Below are 20,868 nucleotides of genomic sequence, written 5' to 3'. Positions count from 1 at the left end.
CATAGCAAAACAAAACAAAAGTAAAATTTAAAAAAACAATACGGGAATTTTAAAGTGCAACAACAATCTATCATATCTAAAAGGCACCATCCAAAATGACACTGAAAATGTAACAGGTTCATAGTCTATTCAAAGAGGTCAGTTTATCGTTGAAATTTGACTTTGACAAGTCTTACCCTGTCTTTATTCACAGCTAGCAAGAACTGCATCTCAAACATAAAAATATCCTTCTTTAGGGAAGTACAGGATTTCCTCTGAAAGAACTAAAACTTCCTCATACATTCACAAATGTCAGGGAACTCCTCTGCATGTGATCCTTGCTGACCAGTCAGTTCCAGTATCAGAGAAGTCACCCACACTTCACGTCATTTACATTACAAGTGACACAGTGCAGTTGTGGAATGTTAGTTAATTCTCTCTTCTTCCCCTGTCCATCTTTCAGGGTGCGTCTTCTCCCCTTGTGAGGGCAGTCTCCTCTTCTACTGTGTGTGAATTTTCAGTCCTGGACAGTCATAAAAAGAGAAGCCAAGGGGAGGAAAGGAGAGTTCAAGTCAGTTGTTGAAAGACTGTAGTTAACAGTTTGAAATAGCCATAAATTTGATTTGCACTGCTTCAGGGAACACTTTATCACATTGAGAGTACTTCATAACAGAGCTGTCTCATCAAATGATTATAAAATCTAAACAATAAGAAATTGTGTCAAACAAATTTCTACTTATACCCACTCTGGCCTCACAGCTTCTGGTGCTTCTACTTCAGCTCCTGGAAACCAAAGGGCACAGCTGTTGTATCCAAAATATCTGTATTTTCATATTTATATGTGAACATGTGTTTAAAGAACAGGGAAATTTTTACCTAAATCTTACCCTCTGAGTTCCTGCATTTCCTCCTTGTTTTCACCAACACAGATACACCAATAACAAAAATGATTATGGACACGACAATGGCTACTATAAAAACAGTAGAGCCAAGGGGGTCAGGAGGCTTGGATGTACCTTGGAGAAAAAAAATTGAACATTATAGACACACACCCCCACACACAGAAATGTGTTAGCTGATCGGTTGGATTAGTCACATTTTTATACATCATAACTTTAGAACACTTATCACTTTTTAAGCCTGATTGCATGGCCTCCCAGATTGTTTTGGTTTTATATGTTGGGCAAAATGCTATCTTCAAACATTTATCTCTGTTTTAAACAAATAAATGATTTTTTATTTTAACTTTACATATTTAATAAACTAGTCTAAAAGCTTTCATTTGGGTTTGATGTCAGAGGTCAACACAGTCTACTGCAGTCATGCAACCACTTCCTGTCATTGTTGCCTCTTTACAAAATAACACCACCACTCTTCCTGAATGACACACTCAATCATGTAGTTAACACACTCAAAGTGACAATGTGCACTGTGCGTCAAATATCACCAGTGTACTGCATTTAAGCAACCACCTATAAGCTAAGCATAGAAGTGTGACCAGTCACATTGACGTTTGCAGGCAACACATCATATCAGCTGACAGGGCACTGTTTTTGAGTGTTGTGACTTTTAAGTGCTTGCTAAAATGGAGATGACTCATTACAGGGCAGTGAAGAGGCATCTTCAGTTAATCAAAAATGTATATAATTACTAACACCTAGTAAAATTTGTCCATCAATAGTAAATAATGTTTAAAAGTAACTACAATAATTTATTTCAATGCATTTTTACAACAGACTGTAAAAATATGGACAGCTTGCTCGTCATGAAGTGATGTTGCCATAAAATCTGCTCCCCCTGGTGAATGGCTGCAGTATAGGTAAAAAAAAATCTGTCTCTCCAGTCATTCCATATGGGCTGTGGTCAAACATTAAAAATTAATTAATTTAATTTGATTAATTTCAATATATTATTTGGCTGTCTTGTATTCAAGTCTGCTTTTTTCCTGAAGAGTTTCATTTTCATTAGTTATAGGAGGTTAAAAACAAGGCTTTATACCACACTCAACGATGATTGACAGCTGCCATTCTTGTGTATTTTTTTCAGGGATAGTAAAATATGTCGGGAGGTAGAGCCAGGAAGAGATCAGACTCTCAAAAGAAAAAAAAAAATTATTACTTTTGTCACCTGGCCCCACTCAGGTTCTCCCAGAATCCCTCACAGTCTTTACTGCGTAGACTCTGGCTGCACAAAACTGCTGCCAATGGCTGCGCCTGTTATAGGGGTATTTTGGCTTTAAAACCGTACAATAGTAAATGGCAGAGCCACGCTGTCCACTCTACAGTCTATGATTTTTACCTTGAAAAAAATATCATGCCTGTGTTCAGAACCTTCAGTAAAACCATGTCACAGGCTGATTGATAGTATGATAAAAACTGTTCAAATTGAGCTAAAGGTCTTACATCTTGAACCCGACCAGAGTCATGTACTATTTTGTAGCTGGCTTTTTGTGTGTAATCCTTGTTTTTATCTTTCTTGTAGATTAATCTTATGTTTCTCTATGTCCTCTGCTATCCTCTGAGTTATTTCTCCATGTCTTGTTCGTTGTCCTTGTGTTTCCACACAAAGTCTTGTGTGTTTCCTGTTCACTTTGCGCCTGCTCCCTGTGTGTGGTTTAGTTTTACCTTCTGCACTTGTGTCTCCTGGTCTTAAACACCCCTCGTGTGTTTCACCAGTGTCTAGTCACACATCTGTATTGACAACCATGTGTCTATACAGTTTCTGTGTTTCTTGAGTTACTGGTCACTTCTTCTTGTGGTTGCTTCTTGGCGTGTACTCTGGTGGTTTCCTCCTGTGTAAGTGTTTTTTGTTTCTGATTTTCTAAGGGTTTTTGATGTGGGATTTTTTAGCTTGCTTTCCTTTGGCTTTTTGATTAATAGATGCTTCTAGTTTTATTTAAAACTGCATCTTAGTCCTCCCTGCTCCTTGTGTTTTTCCTACCGTGAGAGTATTTCATTCACTACATGCTCCCGTTCAAATTTTCCACCTCTTCTTTGCTGTCCTATCTCATACCGTCAAAGGCCAAAAACTAATCTCAATCAATATTGTTTTACCTGGTGGCTTGTATCGAGTCACAATGGGGACAATAATATCGCGCACAAAATAACGTCTCACGAGCGGTGTACCTAATTTCACACGCGCTTTGCTTGCCCGAGGGTTGTTTCTGCGCTCGCGGTGCACGCGGGCTCCCTAAGAGCTGTCAATCAAAGAGCCAAACTGTTACTCCGCGTGAGCAGAGAGCACTCCACAAGCGAGTGGAAGCTGCTTCTCGCACGCGTAGTTTATGCACCGCGAGCACAAAAACAACCCTCGAGCAAGCAAAGCTTCTTCTCCGCGAGCTAGAGCAGAGCCTTTTGAGCTCGCGAGATTTAAAACTACGCACTGTAGTCAAATACCGCGCGTGTAAAATCATGTACACAGCTCGTGAGACATTATTTTGTGCGTGACATTATTGTCCCTATTTTGGCTCCATGGCTTGCTTCTTGGCTAAATAACTGCAAACTAATGCACAAAATTCCAAATAAAAAGCTGCCATTTGAATGTAGCGCCAAAGAACATTTGTAAACTTACAAAAAATGCATATATAAAGATGGTAAACAAACATCATTGATACAATTTTCACTACAAGCTTGCTGCTACTGCCTGAGGTGGCGTTCAAGATTACATGTAAGCTGTAAATGATTTTTTTTACAGATCATTTTCCTTACTTGAACTGGACCCCCTGCTAAAAGCTTTAGATAGCTTCCTTGGGGTCACCCTTTCCACACTTACATTCCTTGAAAAATATGAACTGTACACATGTATATGCATATATGTACAGGTATATCTGTGATATACTTGTATTTGTGATGATGTGTGTGAATAAACTAAGTCCCTGCCCAAACACACATTGCACCTTGTGCTTTGATGATCAATCAGTGACACAGGACAGTAAAGGATGCAGAAGGCTGCAAAAATTCCCTCTGATCTTTCCCTTATAGCTGAAATAAAAGGGTATTCATGCAAAGGGATTTCACACTTTCACACTTCCCAAAACTTTCCCATGAGTTAAAACATAGAACTTATTCAGATTTTGATGTCTAAAATTATAACTGGTCTTAAGGTGTTTGGTACTCACAGATGGGCAACTGTGTTGAGGTGACGCCTCCTATAGTGCAGTTGATGAACTGTTTCTCATCCTTGGTGCAGTTGAACACAGCTGTACTGGAGCTATTGAATGTCAAGGTGACTGGATCGCGCACCTCAGTGCTGTTTAACACTTTCCTACTCCCATTTGGATTCCAGGCGATCTCAGAGGAAGAAGAGGAGGGGTAGCCTCCATGAGAAGAGCACATCACAGTCCAGCTGATTTCATCTTGATGAAGCACCATGAGTTTAGGCTCACTGTAGTCTCCTACAACAGAGATAAAAGAAGGGGGAGGCTTTCAGGGAAAACTTCAGAATGTCATGGTTTCTACAAGTAGCAGTGCTGAATGGGATATAAACAACCCATCCATAATAGAGCAACTGTATTACTAATAGTAAAAACACTACATGCAGAACATACCAAAGACAATTATTTTTACTGTCAAACTAAAGAAAAGCAAATTCCACACTTAAATGCATTTAAAATGTAATTACTATCAATGCTTGTACCTGTGACTTTGAGATGTATGGAAGTCTTATGAGAAATCGGATCGTTGTAGTACTCGATGATACACTGATAGGTCCCTTCATGTGAAACATTCAAACTGTGCATGGTCACGATCATATTTTTCTCATCCATCTGTGTGTTCTGCCACTTTTGGCTTATGTTTCTTGATGCATAGAAGCCATTTACAAAAGAAAGGTCCCTCTGCAAGTACAGCATTTTCAACGATTTGTTTGGCTCCACCGGGCAGCGAAAGATAACGCTTCCTCCAACCTTTCCCTGGAGTTCTTCTTGAGAAGTGCCTTCTGGAAAGATAGGAAAGCAGGTTTCATTAAATGTGAAATGATTGCAGGAAAAAAAATGGTTGGTGCTGTTCAGCTGAGATATTACTTAACACTAAATGACATAGTTTGCCTTCTCTAAGATTTGAGTTGAAAACACCATGAGAAGAATTAAGCTTTCTGTTTGAGTGAGCCCAAAGGTCAGGGTGAAGGTCAACATTATGAAAATCATGACGCAGTAGACTATTTTCAATTCCTCTTTGAATATTTTTTTCTTTCTCTAAAGTGTGTAATACGTGACTAATTCTTTCCTTTTTTTGTTTAGTTATCAAAGGATATGAATTCTGATGCTCCATTGATTATGTTTCTGCTTTTACTTTGATATGTCAGAATATTAAAGTTCTGAAAGAGAGGTTCTATATTGCAGAGCTATTCAATTAAAAATTCGGTCAGGCCAGGTTTTTAGACTAAGGACATGAGCTGGGCCGCACATTTTAGCAGCAAAGTTAAACTGTCGTGGCCCTCTCCTGAGCTATCCAAGTCTGCTCTATTGTGGTACAGCTCCGGTCGTAAGACGCAGTCAAACTCTGAAGTTTAGCCACCCCCTCCTGAGATCCCTTTGGAAAGTTTGTCTGAAACAAGGCATGTTTTTCAGTGTGGTGTCTTAGGACATTTTAGTCTTTCAGCATTGCAATGCACTCATTACAGCGCAAACACACTGGTTTGGTTTTTGGACTTCAGTGGTAAAATAAATACGTACTTTCCAGTCCGCACAGGATTTAACTGATGATTATTTTTCCTGATTTTTTGTTTTAGGGTATAAAGAGACATGATATTTTCACCTGTGTAGAACTGAAAATGTCAAATTTTCAAATGCACCTGCTCAATGACACAATGCATTGTGGGTTAGTTGCTTTGTGAGGATAGGTGTTGGTATCAATATTTTTAAGAATGCTGCAATTTTAGTAAGAACGTGTTAGTGTCACTAAAAGATGCTTTTCTTATCACGCCATAATTCCAATCACTTGGCAGCTGCTTTCAATGGTTGTTTTCGGGCCACTATTTGAAAATTGAATAGCGCTGCTTTATTGTGTGTTTCACCTTAAGTTCCCTTTCTTAGGCAATTTAAAGTTCATGGGTAGACTTAATGGAACCATTGTCTTGTTGTGATTGAGTCCTGAGTGAACCTGCCTCAAATTGCATACTTCAGTTAATACACTTACATGAAGCACACTAATAACAATTTGTACTTATTCATGCAGTGCACAAAATATCACAGGGTAATGTTTCAAATCAAATGCTGCTGGCTCACACTCACTGGAAATGATGATTGCACTTTATATACAATCACAGGTGTTCTGCTCTTCATTAACTGCAACTGTCTTCCATGGTTTTATTCCCACCCCTACTGCAACTTAGCCATAAGGCAACCACTGGGGGTGAAAAGTGTCCAGCATTCCACACTCTTGTTTGACCATTTTGAGTTCACCGGCTGAGAAATCAATGGATTACATTTTCCAGTGTGTGAATGCACCTATGCACTCAAAATAGTCATTTTAAGTACAGAAGTAAACACTTTGAGCCACAGGCCATGCCTAAAGTGTTTAAGACATGTCACCACTGTCTTTCACTATCTGCATGGGTAGTAAAGTAACAGTAACCCAATACAAACGCTCCTCTCCAATAATGCTGAGGATGAGATCTACAGATGGATTCTACTGTGGATTCTGTGTGGTCTAAAGGGGCCATACAGCAAGAAGTGGATTAGCTTAGCTAAGCATAATATTAAAGCTGTGTGTATTTCTGTGTCTTCCCTCTTCTCTGCTTGTTTCCAGGTTAGGTCACCAACTGCACAAGAAGTGTCAAGCCTTAAAACTCACTGCTGCTTTCTGCAGTGGGAAGCACTTGCTTTGGGGACTGCTGCCTCTCCAAAGGTTTTTTTTATGTTAATTTAGTGTTGTGTTCACTATTTAATTCTTTTTCTCAAATTGATGAATCCCTTTTGTAAGTGTTGAAGGTATTTTACCGTGTTTATCATGCGTTTTAGTGGATTGCCCCATGGGGCCACTCTTAGGTGGAACGTAACACAGAAAAACTTGAAAACACAGGACATAGCTAGTCTAGGTTTGGGTTATTACGCTTTGGTAACATGTTTCAAGTATTGACTCCATATTTTTTGGCAAGACATTTCATTTAGCTTGAGAATAACAATGACATTTTACCCAAAATGCTTAACTATTCAACAACATGTAAGTACATTTTAAAAAGTAATCAGGGATGCAGCTTTCTGATATAACTTAGAACCATTTAACCTCTCACAATGAGTGTGGTTATATGGTATATCCAGCAAGTTCTGTTTTTTTTTATTTATCTATTTTTTTTAGCAGCAATCTTTTTTGCTTTGTTTGTGTCCCTATGTGCCTCTTTTAAGATGACCACTAGTTTCTGTTTCAACTGAAACAAAGGAATGTTGATGAAGTGATAGTTCTGATATACTCACCAGTGACATAAACACTCCCTATTTCCAGCGCCAGCAGAAAGAAGAAGAAGAAAAGCAAATATTTTCTAAAAGACAAAAAGAAAAATCACTGAAATTATCACCATGGCAACACTGGAAAAATAAAGCAACACACAATAAAGAAATAACAGACCTGGTGAACAGGTAATACCAAAGAAATTCCCTGGCCCAATTCCCACAGATCCTTGGGGCTTGTGATTCACCTGCACATGTGCTTATAGTGACAGTTTATCATGTCAGAGGGAACTGATCACACTCTGTTTCAAACTGTCATCATTTAAAGCTAAAATGACTTGCATGAAAAGTACATACTGATAATTTTTAGCCATTGCCACTTACACTCTACACCCACACAGTTTAGCTGTTTGACTACTTGTGTCAGTTTCACAGTATTTCCCAACCCCTTCTTTTCAATACTTAGGTTCGTTCTCAGCTTAGTATTTTTAGGTGCTGATCATGTGGCTAACTGACTGACTTACAGTAAAAGTGTTGTTGTACAGACCTGAAATTCTTAAAAGTGATGAAAACAGTATTACTCATCAGGACTGTTACTGACTATTCTATTTAAAGTCTGTGTCTCACCCTGCCCTAAAAAGAAAGTACTTATGAGACCATTGTTGACAATGAGTTCTTTACCCATGACATCATTCATCATCATCATCATCATCATCAAAATACTGACCACTTATCAGAAACCATTATGATGGGGAGAAACAACTGACGGGGTTACTCACAGAAAATCCTCTAAACTCCATCGAGCTGCCTATGAAAAAGAAGGAAGCCATGTCAAATTCATCAATTCATCCCTCAGCACTTTAAAAACAGCATGGGCTTCACCGATGAGGGTATACACAGAATGTAAAAACACAGCTGGTAAATAATACGTAAAGCTGAGAAACATGAGATGAAATGCAAGAAATAATGCAAATGATTATTTTTTTTGTTTGTAAATACCAAAGCAGAGACTAGGGCTCTGGTAGTGGGTAATCCTCTTTATAATGAAGCGCAGCCCAGCAAGGCCTGGAGCTGCTTTTGGATGGCTGCTATAAAAGAGCATTCAGCCACCCACTACTGGTTTGTTAAACTTCAACATGTACAAAACATGCTATCTTATCTATAACATATAGGTGGGTCTTCTTGGGTACCAAGCTAATGGAAAGTCCCAATGAGACATGCCAGTGTCAGCAAATTTCTTGATGTGGCAGGGGGGAGGAAGTTAACCCATAACCTTCGAGATAGTCTGCCCTGTTTTTAAGAAAGTTATGGTTTCCTTTAATTTAATTTCAATTCATAATCAATGATATTACGAGGAATAGTTAAATTTTTCATTTGGTGTCAGGTATTCCACATTTGTGTGTTGAAAAATCAATGAAATGTTTGTATTTGCTACATTTCAAATCTGAGGCATTCTCAAGTGAAAAACAACATATGGTTTGCTTTTAAAGTACAAACACTGTAGTATAAAAACAATAAAGAGGCAGTTTATCTTATGTGGTCACTGAGTTACCGCTCATGTACTGATTTTTGTCATATGGTTTCATATTACAAATGTGCAGTTTTGATAGAGCATTAGTATCTTCAGTTAAATACATTTCTATACTCCAAGAATAAATATAAGCTCTGTTTCAGGTTTCTTCAAAGTCTCAAAAAACAGGAACTTCCAGGGACAACACCATCAAACACATCATACTCAAAAACATGCATCCCTTAAGCAGCAGTTTCAGTGATTAACAGAAACTACATCTGAGGGAATTCCCAAAGGTCATAAATACCAAACGTTGGTGTGCTGAGTTTCAGGAAATCAACATCAGGTGGATCATGACTAGGATAGTGATGTAGACCAGTTAGAAAATCTGTTTGTATGTGTTTGTATGTACATCAAGTATTAATTTGTTAGGTAATATTCAAATTTCTGTAACTTTATTTAAGTAACACCAGCGACTTATTTAGTTATCTAATAGCTTTATGAATTACTGGTCATTTTTGCAAGCCTTGACTGAGTTATTGAGGCAAAAGGCTATGACTTTAACAGATTGAAATTGTTTATAAAGTTAATCCACCTGTATAATGTACACAGGAAATAAAACAACATGCTACAAAACCACAGAAAAAAATGTTTCTTTGATGAATGATTTACATATCAACTGATCTCCTGTATTGAGGTGTCACTGGTGCTCTAACATTAGACACATACTAAGTCTTTTAAAGAGGCTTGTGGCTGAATATCAAGTATTGTTTCATTGTGCGCACAGCACGGGATTTTTTTTACTTCCTGGAAAGTTGTTATGGAGATACAGAGTCTCTGCCTAACAGTGATGTTATGCGGTCAGAATAATGAAAGTTACAACCCTTGGTGTGCACCATGAGACAAAAAGTTATGACAGTAAGTGCGATCATTATTGATATGTTGAAGCTGTAAGACTTTTGTTGTGATTGTAAATCAGGCTCTATTAAAGTAAACGATTAACGCCACTACTAGGCTATTAGTCAAAGCATCAGATGCCTCCACAATGACGTTTAATGTCGGGATTCCCATGTTACCAAACAACACGATGAGACCCAACCATTGCATGTTGTTCCATTTTAGCCGCTTTGAAGATTCATTAGCCTCCTATCTGTCTCAAATGGTAATAAAACTGGAGCTGTATGAGTTCCTACTGTTTTAATGTGTAAGGTGTGTTAACAGATTGTCACACATCGTAATGAGTAAGTAATAAGTAAACAGAAGTGAGACAGAGACAGCTTTAGCTGCTGTTTTGACCACTCCTGCACGTTTGAATGAAAAACCGGGGCTTCTTTCCTATTTCCTAGTTTTGACACTTTGATTCCAAGAATATCTTTAGTTCACAGTATCCTTTGACTAATCCTGTCATGAGTTAAGATTGATCACATGGTTGCATTTGTGATTTCCCCCATATCATCTTTCTCTTTCTTAATACACAGAGTCAATTTGTTTAATCTGGGAGAAGCACGCGTTTGCATTTACTACTGAAACTGTATCAATTAAAACAGCCGTGAGAGGTCTTCTCATAATCACATTGAGTGTACTCTTTGCAAACTCACATATTTCACTTCGCTATAGCGAATACAAAGAAATATCAGAGCAATTAAAGGAAACAACACAGCGTTTACAGGCTGCTGCGCACGAGGCACTTTAACTACAGTGGCATGGGAAATAACAATACCCCAGTCATCAACATTAAATTGTAGAAATGTAGAAACACTTTATGACGGAGAGAGAAAAGAACGAGAACAGTAGGCTAAATCACTTACCATCGTGACCTGCTTCGAGCTGCGTCTGAGAGACTGACAGACTGTCAAGCAGGACTTCCCCTTATTTTAAATCTGGGTGGAGCTTTCACTGTTCTTTTTTTTCAAACCTTTTGTTATTCATTCAGTCAGCAACCTATGAAAACAAAAACTTATAAGGATTGACATTTAAAATAACTTATAACTTCCTGTTGAGCAGCTTGAGGAAGGTTTCCACAGAATAACTCGGGCGTTGACTCGTGTTTGTTAGTGTGTCACCAAGTATTTGTGACTGTGTATTTCAGTTTTGCATAAACTTTGTCAGAATCAGTTAGCGACATATTTCCCTGTTTGCTTACGTTAACACACCCTTGGGCTGAACTTAATGGACGTGATCAAAATCATTTCCCACTCCAGAAAGACAGGGGACTCATGAAATAACACCATGGTCTGTTGCAGTCAGTGTTTACATTGTGCCTCTGATTTTGCAAAAAAATAAAATAAAATAAAATAAAATAAAAGTGTGAGAGAGGAATAAGTCAGTGATCCTACAGCTACTTACGTTTCAAAAAGCAACAAGATAATCAATAATTCCCACTCTGAAAAACTTTCAATTTCAACTTGAAATTGTTTTTTGTAATTATGTTTCTTCGTGAAAGGAGAGTGTGAATGCAGTCAAGAAATGATAAAAGTTGACAGAAATGATGTGAGCAAGTTACCTTATATGCCACAGAAACTAGAAGCAGACAGCAGCAAAAGATCTGAGATCACACTACCTGCAGTTTTGTTTGCATATCACAGCTTTAATTCCTATCCAGATAATTCCCAGTGAAGTGCATGGTTTCAGTTGGGTGCAACAAAATGCACCAAACAAAACCTTTAAATCTTATCAGATTTTAATAAAACAGTTTTATGCATTATCCAAATTTGCCCTGCAAGTTAACAGCCACAGCACTGAAAATGAAAGTGAGTCCCGAGATACATGCTCCAGTAGTTGCTCTATCAAAAACTTAGTGATTTCTAAAATGTATTCAACTACTACTACTACTACTGCTACCTTTTTTTAGCTCTCAAAGTAATTTTATAGTAAAAGTGTCTTTTTTCACCCTAAAAAAAGGAAAGAAAAGACACAGAAAACTGGTATATTTATTCAACCCCTGCCACGATCTTTCATGATTAGCCTGTATTAATTGTTGTTTTTTTCATATTTGGAAGAATGTTTTACACATATCCTGGTAATATCCTGGATATCTTACCCAACTAATGAAATGTAATTCAAATCTGGAAATGATGTTTTTGGATCACAAGTTAAACATGTAATACAACTTTGTGTCAAATAGAATTAAATGACAGAAGTACTTAAAGGTGTAAGGTAACTACTATTAGCTAAGTATCTAAGTGCAGCTAATCAGACTGATTCAAACAAGCAACCACAACACATTGTGTGGCAGAGCACTATTCTTGAGGGTGTGGATTTCCACAGACCACAGAAATGGAAGAACACAGTGACTGCAGGTAGCTAGCTTCAGGTCAGACTACATAGTGATGATGCTTATTTATATTTCCCAGAATGAGGCATTTGAAGAAGGCTCTGACCTTTAAGTCCTGGTTTTGAATACTTTTCTTTGCACTCATTTGTTCCTCAAAAAGACCTTGCTAGGATTTGCTTAACAATGTCAACAGGATCTTAAAAAACTGTTTGAAAATTAAATTATAAGATTTGATCTAGAAATCCACATACATCAAGAAATCAACTGTTGGATAGTCTTATTGTGATTGTCCCTGTGTTGATAACATGAACTAGAAGCATCACTCATGTCAAATTGTTTTCATCCATTCATGTGTAGTGAATATCACTGACTGTCCTTTCATGCTGTGATTCACTTTTTCCTCACATAATCCAACATTCTTGTGATTTTTTTTTACCAAAGCAATGAAAATTCTTCAAAAAAACAAACAAACAAACAAACTAAACTCTGTTTCATTTTTAAGTCCAGTGACCTCATTCATGATGGGGTTGTAAAGGGAAATCCCAAGTGAACCATTTTTCCCTTTTTCACACACACACACACACACACACACACACACACACACACACACACACACACACACACACACACACACACACACACACACACACACACACACACACACACACACACACACACACACACACCTCCTATGATTCAGTCTGTATTACATCTGGCTAGCAGAAAAATGAAAGTTAAGCATCTGAATAATAAACAATGAGCAATCAGAGATTATTCTGGCCAGCTCTGCTATTCCAGGATTTTGAATAGAAAAAAATGGCTTGAGGAGTCTCCAAGGAGTCTCCAAGGAATTTCCATGATTCTTCCTGTGCATCCCTGTTAACTTTTAGGAAAGTACCCAGAGGAACTTCTTCGGCACCTGACCTTGACACACTCTCTTTAAACCTTTTTCAGCCTTAGTGTGCCCAGTACTCTGTGTCCTAATCAGTTGAAGGCAGTTATTACATGCATTCAATAATCCTTGTCAGAATCAGCTCTAACATGATGACTGTCATGTTTTAATCAAATGCTGTTTTAACAGTGATGATACCAACCCTGGAAATGCCATATATTCAAATGTGAGTGCTGACAGCAAAATTTGGCAATCATTTGGTTTTAAAAAGCTATTTGTCTGAGACTGAAAGTAAAGTAAATCTAAATGTACATTTCTGGTAAAGAGGGGAAATGTTTTTTAATAGCTATAAATAAGGCAGCATTAATTTTTTTTACGCCTTGGTAAAAAGTAAGACCACAAAATGGAAATCAACAGCACAACATTTTAAATCACGTGGCACCAAAGAAGACCTTCTGTGCTTCCATCGAAGAAATGCACTGACATCCTTTCACCATGCCTTGCTATTGTAGTGGGCAGGACTTAGGGGGCGTGTGTGGGAGTTAGGGCATCATCTGCATCCTTATAAGAAAATCACTTACCATCATTCTGGAAGATAACACAACTTATGTGCAATCTCCCAGAACCATTATCAACACTTTAAGCTGACTTCCCATCTGAAAGTGCTCCCCTGAACTAAAGAGAGTGTACAATACCTGTTTATTTCAACAGGTTATACTTTTTGTGAGTGCCTAATTTTTAATTTCTTGTTGTGGTCAGGAAAAGCACATGTAATTCTCTAATTCATCTCTTAAAAAAAAAAACTTTTTATAAGACTGGGGTAGATCTTTACATTCTTGTAAATGTGAGAAGGGTTGGTCAAAACACAGTTTGGACTTATAGCCTACAATAGCTAAGGGATGATTTGGGGACTTAACAGGCTGTTTGGAGAAATGTGGAATCTGAGGTATAGTCGTGGGTGTTATTGGTAATCCTGTTGGACATGTTAAGGTTAAGACATCAAAATGAAACTTTTATGTCTGCTAACAGTCAACAGTTGTTGGATACTGTTGGACTTTCGAGTTCCCCTTCTACCTTTGTGAAGTTAGTAATGGAAATGAAACTATAAGAGAGCCCAGAATTGTTTAGGAGCCTTTGAATTAGACTTTTAATTCAAATCCTAATTCATGCTGTGAAAACGTAGGTTCATGGCATTTGCTTTTATAAATCCTCTGAATAGTCATAGTCATCAGTATGTGTTCTAGAAATACCAACAACAAAACAGACATATTATTGTACCAGTAAACTATCAAACCTCATTGTTTGGCCTCAGTATAGGTCCACATATTGCTTGAATTAAAGTCTTGTCTTTAAGAGAGACCTTAACCCAAACTCCAAGATTGTTGTTCAAGTGTTTCTTCATTCCTGTCCAGGTACAAGACGCCAAGCAGAAAGATTTTCAAGCTTATTTTTTATCCCAGTGTCTCAGAAGGTTAACTTGAACATAAAGAAGACAATCACTTCAGCATTGGTCAATTTACTGTTAACCAGTCAGCCATGCACAGATGAGCTTTGAGCACTTACATATGAACCATGTGGAGGTGTCTCCCAAATAATTATTTTACTGTCCCCACACACATATGGAAAAGTTTAATTGGCAGAGAAAAAAGGAGAGAAACAGTTTTAGTTGTGACAGAATGTTCTTAAAAGAATAGAATAGAATAGAATAGAATAGAATAGAATAGAATAGAACTTTATCTATCATTGCAACAAGTGCAATGAAATTGCAAGAGCCCTTCAGTCAGTGCAAAACAGTTAAAAGTGCAAAATAGCTGCCATGTTTAGGTACATTAATGACATGAGGTAATTGTTATGTAATTATATGACGACAAATGAGGTATTGATTTCAGCCTTTGTTTAGGACCCTTACTGCTGTTGGGTAGACACAATAGGTTTGTCCTTGTAGTGATTGACCTGTACCGCCTGCCTGATGGTATATAGATTAAACATGTGGTATCTGGGGGTGAGAGTAAAGTCTAAAGTCTCTATAATGACTTGTGTTGCCAGAATATTATTATTATTATTATTTTTACAGGAATGTCCATTGTTCTATACAAAAGAAAAAAGTAAAAGTAATACAATGAATGTTTGACTTTGTACTGCAGAAAAAAAATGTCAGTTGGATAAGGGCTCAGCCAGAGCAACCTATATTGATGTCTTTTCTTTTTGTGCAATAAATGTTTCCCTAGAAAACATCACTTGAAAATTTTGAAAGAGACAACACACCAGCAGGTTTGCTAATGTTTAGATTTGTGTATAAGATGTGGTCGATTGAAAGGGCAGATAGAGCCAAGCGTTGTAGCTTCTTACGTAAAAAGCGTAACTCGTAAGCGTGACTCTCTATTTCCGCTGTGTCAAAGAGCACGTAGTTGCTATGTGGTAACAACGCAAGCATAATCCAGGAGCGCTGGGACAGAATCGAGCAACAGATGTCCGCTGTTACACTTCACGAATGAAGTTACCGAAATATCCGAACAACATTTGATGGAGACCGGTACGACACCATTGTTTCTGTGAGCTGCATACCATGCTTAGGTCCAGCGAGTTAGCTCCCCTGCTACTTTTTTCCTCTGTTTGTGTTAACGTAAGTTAGCTTGTTAGCCAGTGCTAGTGTTAGCACACTGTGGCAATTTCTTTGCTCCTTTAGTGTGCATTTGCAAAAACTTGCAAGCCTCACTGTGTAAGGATGCGTAAAAAAGAGTGCTTATCAAGGCTAGCGTTTTAAGCTAACGTTGCACTATGCTAAACGTGTTTAATAGCAGAGACAGTGCAGCACCGACTTCTCTAATGCCCCTGCGTTAGCTTGTCACACTCGATAAATACAGCAACTAACAAAACGTTAAAGTAAACCGATCAGATGTAGTTTGATAGACAAGGAGCCAAAATTTGGAGTAATGAAACTGCACGTGGTTCTATTTCTTTCTTAGTTTAGATGACAAAGTTTTTCTACGTAATCACATTTGATTCACTGAAGATCCAGTTAGTCCCTTTGGGTAGACACAGACTGATAACTACACTTACCTGTTTGAAGAATGATTTAAAGCTGCCACAATTTTACAAAACGAGTATGGTTTAAAGAGAAATAATTGCAGAAAATAAGCAACTGTCACAAAATCAACTGCCTTAAATCCACCAAGAGAGGGACTGGAAACTATTACATTAATCATTGGTCGTATCCTTCCCAAAGTACAGTAGATACAAATGTCATTTTGTGTGCTCCACAGCTTTTATCCAGTATAATTATCAGTACAGTTTTAGAGCTGGAAGATGCCTCAAAGTTCAGATGATGCTCGGAAAAAGTTTATCCTCACCACAACTGGGAGCTTCTATGGGACAAAGCCTCCATCATCTCTGGCTGACAGCACAGAGCTCAATAACTTCTTGGACAATGGGAATGAATTTGTCCTATCCATCACCAGACATGGAGACGACCTCTACTTTTCAGATAAGGTAAACCATGTTTGAAAAGATTTTCTTCAGGACTAAATGCTTGTAATTTGATTTTATTATAAATATTTAAAAAAGATTCATTGTGTGGATGGAACAGGCTTTTTAACTAAACAGAACTGTACTCCAGGATTTATGTTACTGCAAGGGTATTACTTGATAACACATGCAAAAAAACCTGGTCACTTATTAAATAACAGCCTGTTACAAAACAGTGTAACACTGTTTTTATTTTCAAGTTAATAGCGTGGAAATATTTATATTAGCATGCAATATAACTTGAAACAGTCTTACATTAACAAGCTGTAACCATCTGACACTGATCTGACAAAGCAACATCTATTTAAATTCTTTTTCAACACTTAATTTTTTTTTGTTAGATTGAAGCTTCAGGGGACAGAGGAGAGAAAGTGTTGGTGTTCTTCAAGGTGCATCCTGCGGTGATCACAGAAGACAACCTTCACCAGAGCCTCCTTGTGTCATCTATGCTGGAGTCCCCCATTAACACCCTCTACCAGGCTGTAAGACAAGTCTTTGCACCTGTGCTGTTAAAGGTGAGCTTCTCCCTGTGTTATGATTAAAGGCATGGATGCCCTTGGATGCAGAAATACATTAGCTTTGTTATGCACATTCACAGTTTGGTGTTGTACTGTATAACCAGAAAATGCTTCTGAAGGGTGCGTTTACTCGATTTTTCATAAATGTTGTGGAATTGAAGTAGCAGCAACTAACAAAACTATTATATGTAACACTTGTTAAAAAACTGTCTCCCTTTTTTTTAATCACAAGGATGAACGCTGGCGTTCAGCATTTGACCCCAAATTAGCAAGACTGCTGGGTGAGCTGGAGCTTGGTCTGGGCTCAGTGGTCCGCCACTGTGGCACACAACGCTCTGCCGAGAAAGATCGCACAGAAGAAGAGGAAGTCCTTGGTATGTATAGATTTCTGCATGCAGAAATACACACAGGGTGGATGGAAGCATGAGTAGTTTTGATGGTTTTTTGAACCAAATTTCAGACAAGATAAGATTATGCATTTATAAAAAGAGATGGCAATTTTCCATAAGTCTACATCATTTTGATGTGGTTCATGAAAGATGAGGTGAAAAAGATTTCTTTCTGGATTACTCTGTAGATGACTGCATTCCAGCTAATTAATGATTGGATTGTGTCTGAAAAAGTTATGGTTTTACTTTGATTTACCTGTGTAATTTTTCTTACACAGGCATTCTGACTCCCAGTGATGAATTCCAGTACTGGACAGAACTCTCTGAGTCTGCTGAGAAGAACAGCATCAGAGAAAGAGCCACACATTTCGCAAAGCATTTCAAACCGATACAGAAGGTATGGGTCTGAACCTCCATGTCAGATACATCACAGCAAACATATAACCTAAGTTTTGTTCAATGTGGTTGCTAATGTTTATTATTAATAATTCTTTTAAATTCCTCCTGTTTAGCTGAATTTCACAGAACATGGGCCAACAGAAAGCCACTGCAGTTTATTTAAACATAAGTTTACAGTATTTCACATGCTGTTCTTTTTTTAACTATAAATTAAGAAGTGTAATTTATGGAATGAATTAAGACCTCACTAAAACATGAATGCTTTACTCATTGTGTTTCTGCCAGGAGTTCAGTGGTCTTGATGGCTTGTCCATGTCTGATGTTGTGGATCTGGTGGAACAGAGCAAAGATTCCCTCGATGATGTTTGGAGACAAACTGACTTTGAGCCATATCCAGAAACACGCATGGTCCGACTCATGGATGTAATTGGTGGGGCTCTTGCACATTTACTTACACCCACTTTGGGAAATGAAACAATGATTTGCTGATGTTGTTTCATGGATGCAGTACGTCAAGATCTCTGTCACAAACAGTGTGTGCTGTTGTGGTTTTTGGTTATATATTTAGAGAACTGAAACCCACTCCTTTTTCTGGCGAACTCCTCAGTCTCCAGGGGTTACAGTCAACAGAGCGTTACATTTTTATATGTCATGTAAACCAAAATAACCTCTATTTGCTCATGCATCACATTGCGTGTGAGAATCATTATGAAGCAGTTTTACTGATTTTTATTGTTTTCTATCTGTATCCTTCCTGGTTCTAGGTGGAGCTCTTGAAAGATATGTGCAGAGAAAGCTGAGCAATTTAAAAATCTTCGAGGAGCCCTTCGTATCAATGAGAGAGAATCTGAAGACAGGTGTTGCCATCTGTGAACAGTGGGTAGTAGCCTGTGAGCATCTGACTGGACAGGTGCGTAAGGCATGAAATTGCTGAACACTATGCTGAAATTGGTTTAGAAAATGAGCAATGACAGTTTCACTCATGAATAGCACATTGCTCAATTCAGCTGGCAAGAATAGACCCAAGAGCCAATGGGAGGTCATCAGTGTGATAGTTGTACACAATCTAATGTTTCCTTTACCAGGTGTGGAAAAGACATGCCCCCCACCCATGGAAAGGAAACAAGCATCACCCACAATCCCTTCAATGCCTTGCAAAAAGGCTAGATGAGGTAAGAAAGCGAGCACTTTCTGTAAAATAGGCAGTCTTTGAATTTGCCTAAACTTTATTTTTAAAACAACCCCAGTCTGGTAACTGTCTGGAACTATGACAGTGCTGGCAGATGAGGTTCATAACCTGAGGTTCATTGGCTAACTTAAAAAAAAGCTTCTTTTTAAAAAGGTTAAGAGTGGAACAGCCCAGAGACGCTGAACATTGACACTAAATGGAGACCTCTTTCCTCTTTTGGTAGCTTGTATCGTTTCCCTTGATGATGAAATGCTTTTTTTTTCTTTTGGGAACCAATATCAAGTTTCCCCTCTGTTAGCATTTTCCGTTTAAGCTTTGCATAGAACTTTATTGGTCAAACACTCTTACGTTGTATTTATTTTTAAACCTAGTTTAAAAAAATGTCTCCATCGAACCATGACAAGGTTTTTCTGTATTCTTACTAGAACAAATTTCAGAATTTATCCTGCAATCAAAAAAGCAAGTATAACGTTTTATATTGATTATTTTAAGCCTTCTATCTAAACACACAGATTTAACATGGGACACATTTTTTTTCTTATTTTAGATTTGTTTTCCAGGTAGAACCTCATTGTCTTTTTTTTCCACGAATGACCAGACCAAGTCAGCAGCAGTACATTCCAGCAAATTTACAGAGATACAGCACAGAATTTTAAACAAAATGTGTGAAAACACTCTGTGTTTATGCCATCAGGTGGTCACTCTGCGCATGGTTCATGAGAAGTTACTGCGGCTGTTACCAGGAGTGAAGCAGCAGGCTCTCACTTCTGACCGAGTGTTTGAACCTTTCTCTGGACTCAACCCTCTGTATTACAATCCCTACACTGAGGTTAGTTATAAGAAATGGTAGGTGTCTGGCTGCCTGATGTAACTACCAGTACAGTACTAGTTCAGCTGAGGGTACTTCTGCTATGGCTCACACTTACCATCATCTCAAGTTCCACCTTCTATACCATCAATTAAAACAGGGATGTGAAATTTTTTCTTGCAATTAGAGCATGACCTTTGTCTGGCTTTTGCAGCCTCTCTGGAGAGCAGCAGTGGCTCAGTTTGAGCGCCTGATGACTCCGTCGGAGCAAGAGGTTGCTGGAAGACTCAAGAGCCACATTGCTGACGTAGGGGATAACCCACAACAGGTAGTGAAACATGTCTTTGGTTTAAGTTGGAAAACATTTTGTATTGTGGGAACTGATGATACATGTCTGTGTTTTTTTTCTTTTACCAGCTGTTGCAGGTGTTTCAAAAGCACAAGGAGTTGATCAGACGTCCCACTATCAGTAAAGAGCTGCAGTCAGAGAGAGAAACCCTGTTGGCCAGATTATTGGACTACAACAAAGGTACACAGTTCTGCCTCAAAGCACTTGCTGTCTGTCTTTTCATTTTTTGAGAGGTGACTCACAAATGTTAGATGAACTCACTTTTGTAGAGTGATGTTAACTCGTGGATCCAATATTTTATCAAAGTTTCTCTGAACGAACACTACTACAGTTTACTGAAAAATCCTCTCCCCATCCCCAACACAGCCTCAGCAGATTGCAGTTTCTGCTCTAAGTGTGGTAGTGGCACTGCTCTAAGTTTCTGCCTGTTGAATGAAGTATTGTCTAGTACTTCAACTTGCCAAATATTGGTGTTCAGTTTAGACTCTTTGTAAAGTGTCTTGCAATGACATTTGTTGTCAACTGGTGCCAAATACATAGATACAAATACATCTGGACCAATGTAAGCTTTGCAGCGAGTGCAACCTTGCTGTCTTTTGGTATGTTTAAAATGTTAAAGAGTGCACAAATAAGGACAAACTTTAAATTAATT

At 38.1% G+C, this 20,868-nt stretch overlaps 2 protein-coding genes across 4 annotated transcripts in view; one reads left to right on the top strand and one right to left on the bottom strand.

The window, feature by feature from the left end:
• Positions 1-48: 48 nt before the first annotated feature.
• On the bottom strand, positions 49-10,690 carry LOC141798295 (uncharacterized). The gene is made up of 8 exons (XM_074680167.1): positions 10,682-10,690; positions 8,143-8,171; positions 7,391-7,455; positions 4,615-4,914; positions 4,097-4,372; positions 867-995; positions 726-762; positions 49-502 (listed from the first exon to the last, which is right to left on the bottom strand). The coding sequence occupies exons 1-8, from the start codon at positions 10,682-10,684 to the stop codon at positions 439-441; spliced, it is 903 nt and encodes a 300-aa protein (XP_074536268.1). The 5' UTR covers positions 10,685-10,690; the 3' UTR covers positions 49-438.
• A 4,743-nt stretch (positions 10,691-15,433) lies between these two features.
• The window catches only part of dync2h1 (dynein cytoplasmic 2 heavy chain 1), a 115,406-nt gene continuing 109,971 nt past the window's right edge, over positions 15,434-20,868 (top strand). For all 3 annotated transcript variants that reach the window (XM_074679184.1, XM_074679185.1, XM_074679183.1), the window contains exons 1-11: positions 15,434-15,572; positions 16,303-16,528; positions 16,906-17,079; positions 17,315-17,456; positions 17,750-17,868; positions 18,156-18,300; positions 18,635-18,780; positions 18,956-19,042; positions 19,754-19,888; positions 20,082-20,195; positions 20,285-20,396. In XM_074679184.1, coding sequence (XP_074535285.1) covers positions 16,346-16,528; positions 16,906-17,079; positions 17,315-17,456; positions 17,750-17,868; positions 18,156-18,300; positions 18,635-18,780; positions 18,956-19,042; positions 19,754-19,888; positions 20,082-20,195; positions 20,285-20,396 — 1,357 coding nt within the window. In that variant the 5' untranslated portion in view covers positions 15,434-15,572; positions 16,303-16,345. The remainder of the gene's footprint in view (positions 15,573-16,302; positions 16,529-16,905; positions 17,080-17,314; positions 17,457-17,749; positions 17,869-18,155; positions 18,301-18,634; positions 18,781-18,955; positions 19,043-19,753; positions 19,889-20,081; positions 20,196-20,284; positions 20,397-20,868) is intronic.

Source organism: Halichoeres trimaculatus, unplaced genomic scaffold (assembly GCF_033239565.1).
Source record: "Halichoeres trimaculatus isolate MK-OKI-2021-1 unplaced genomic scaffold, fHalTri1.1 fHalTri1_scaffold_9, whole genome shotgun sequence".
NCBI classification, from domain to species: domain Eukaryota; kingdom Metazoa; phylum Chordata; class Actinopteri; order Labriformes; family Labridae; genus Halichoeres; species Halichoeres trimaculatus.
This window is presented reverse-complemented; position numbering and strand designations above follow the sequence as displayed.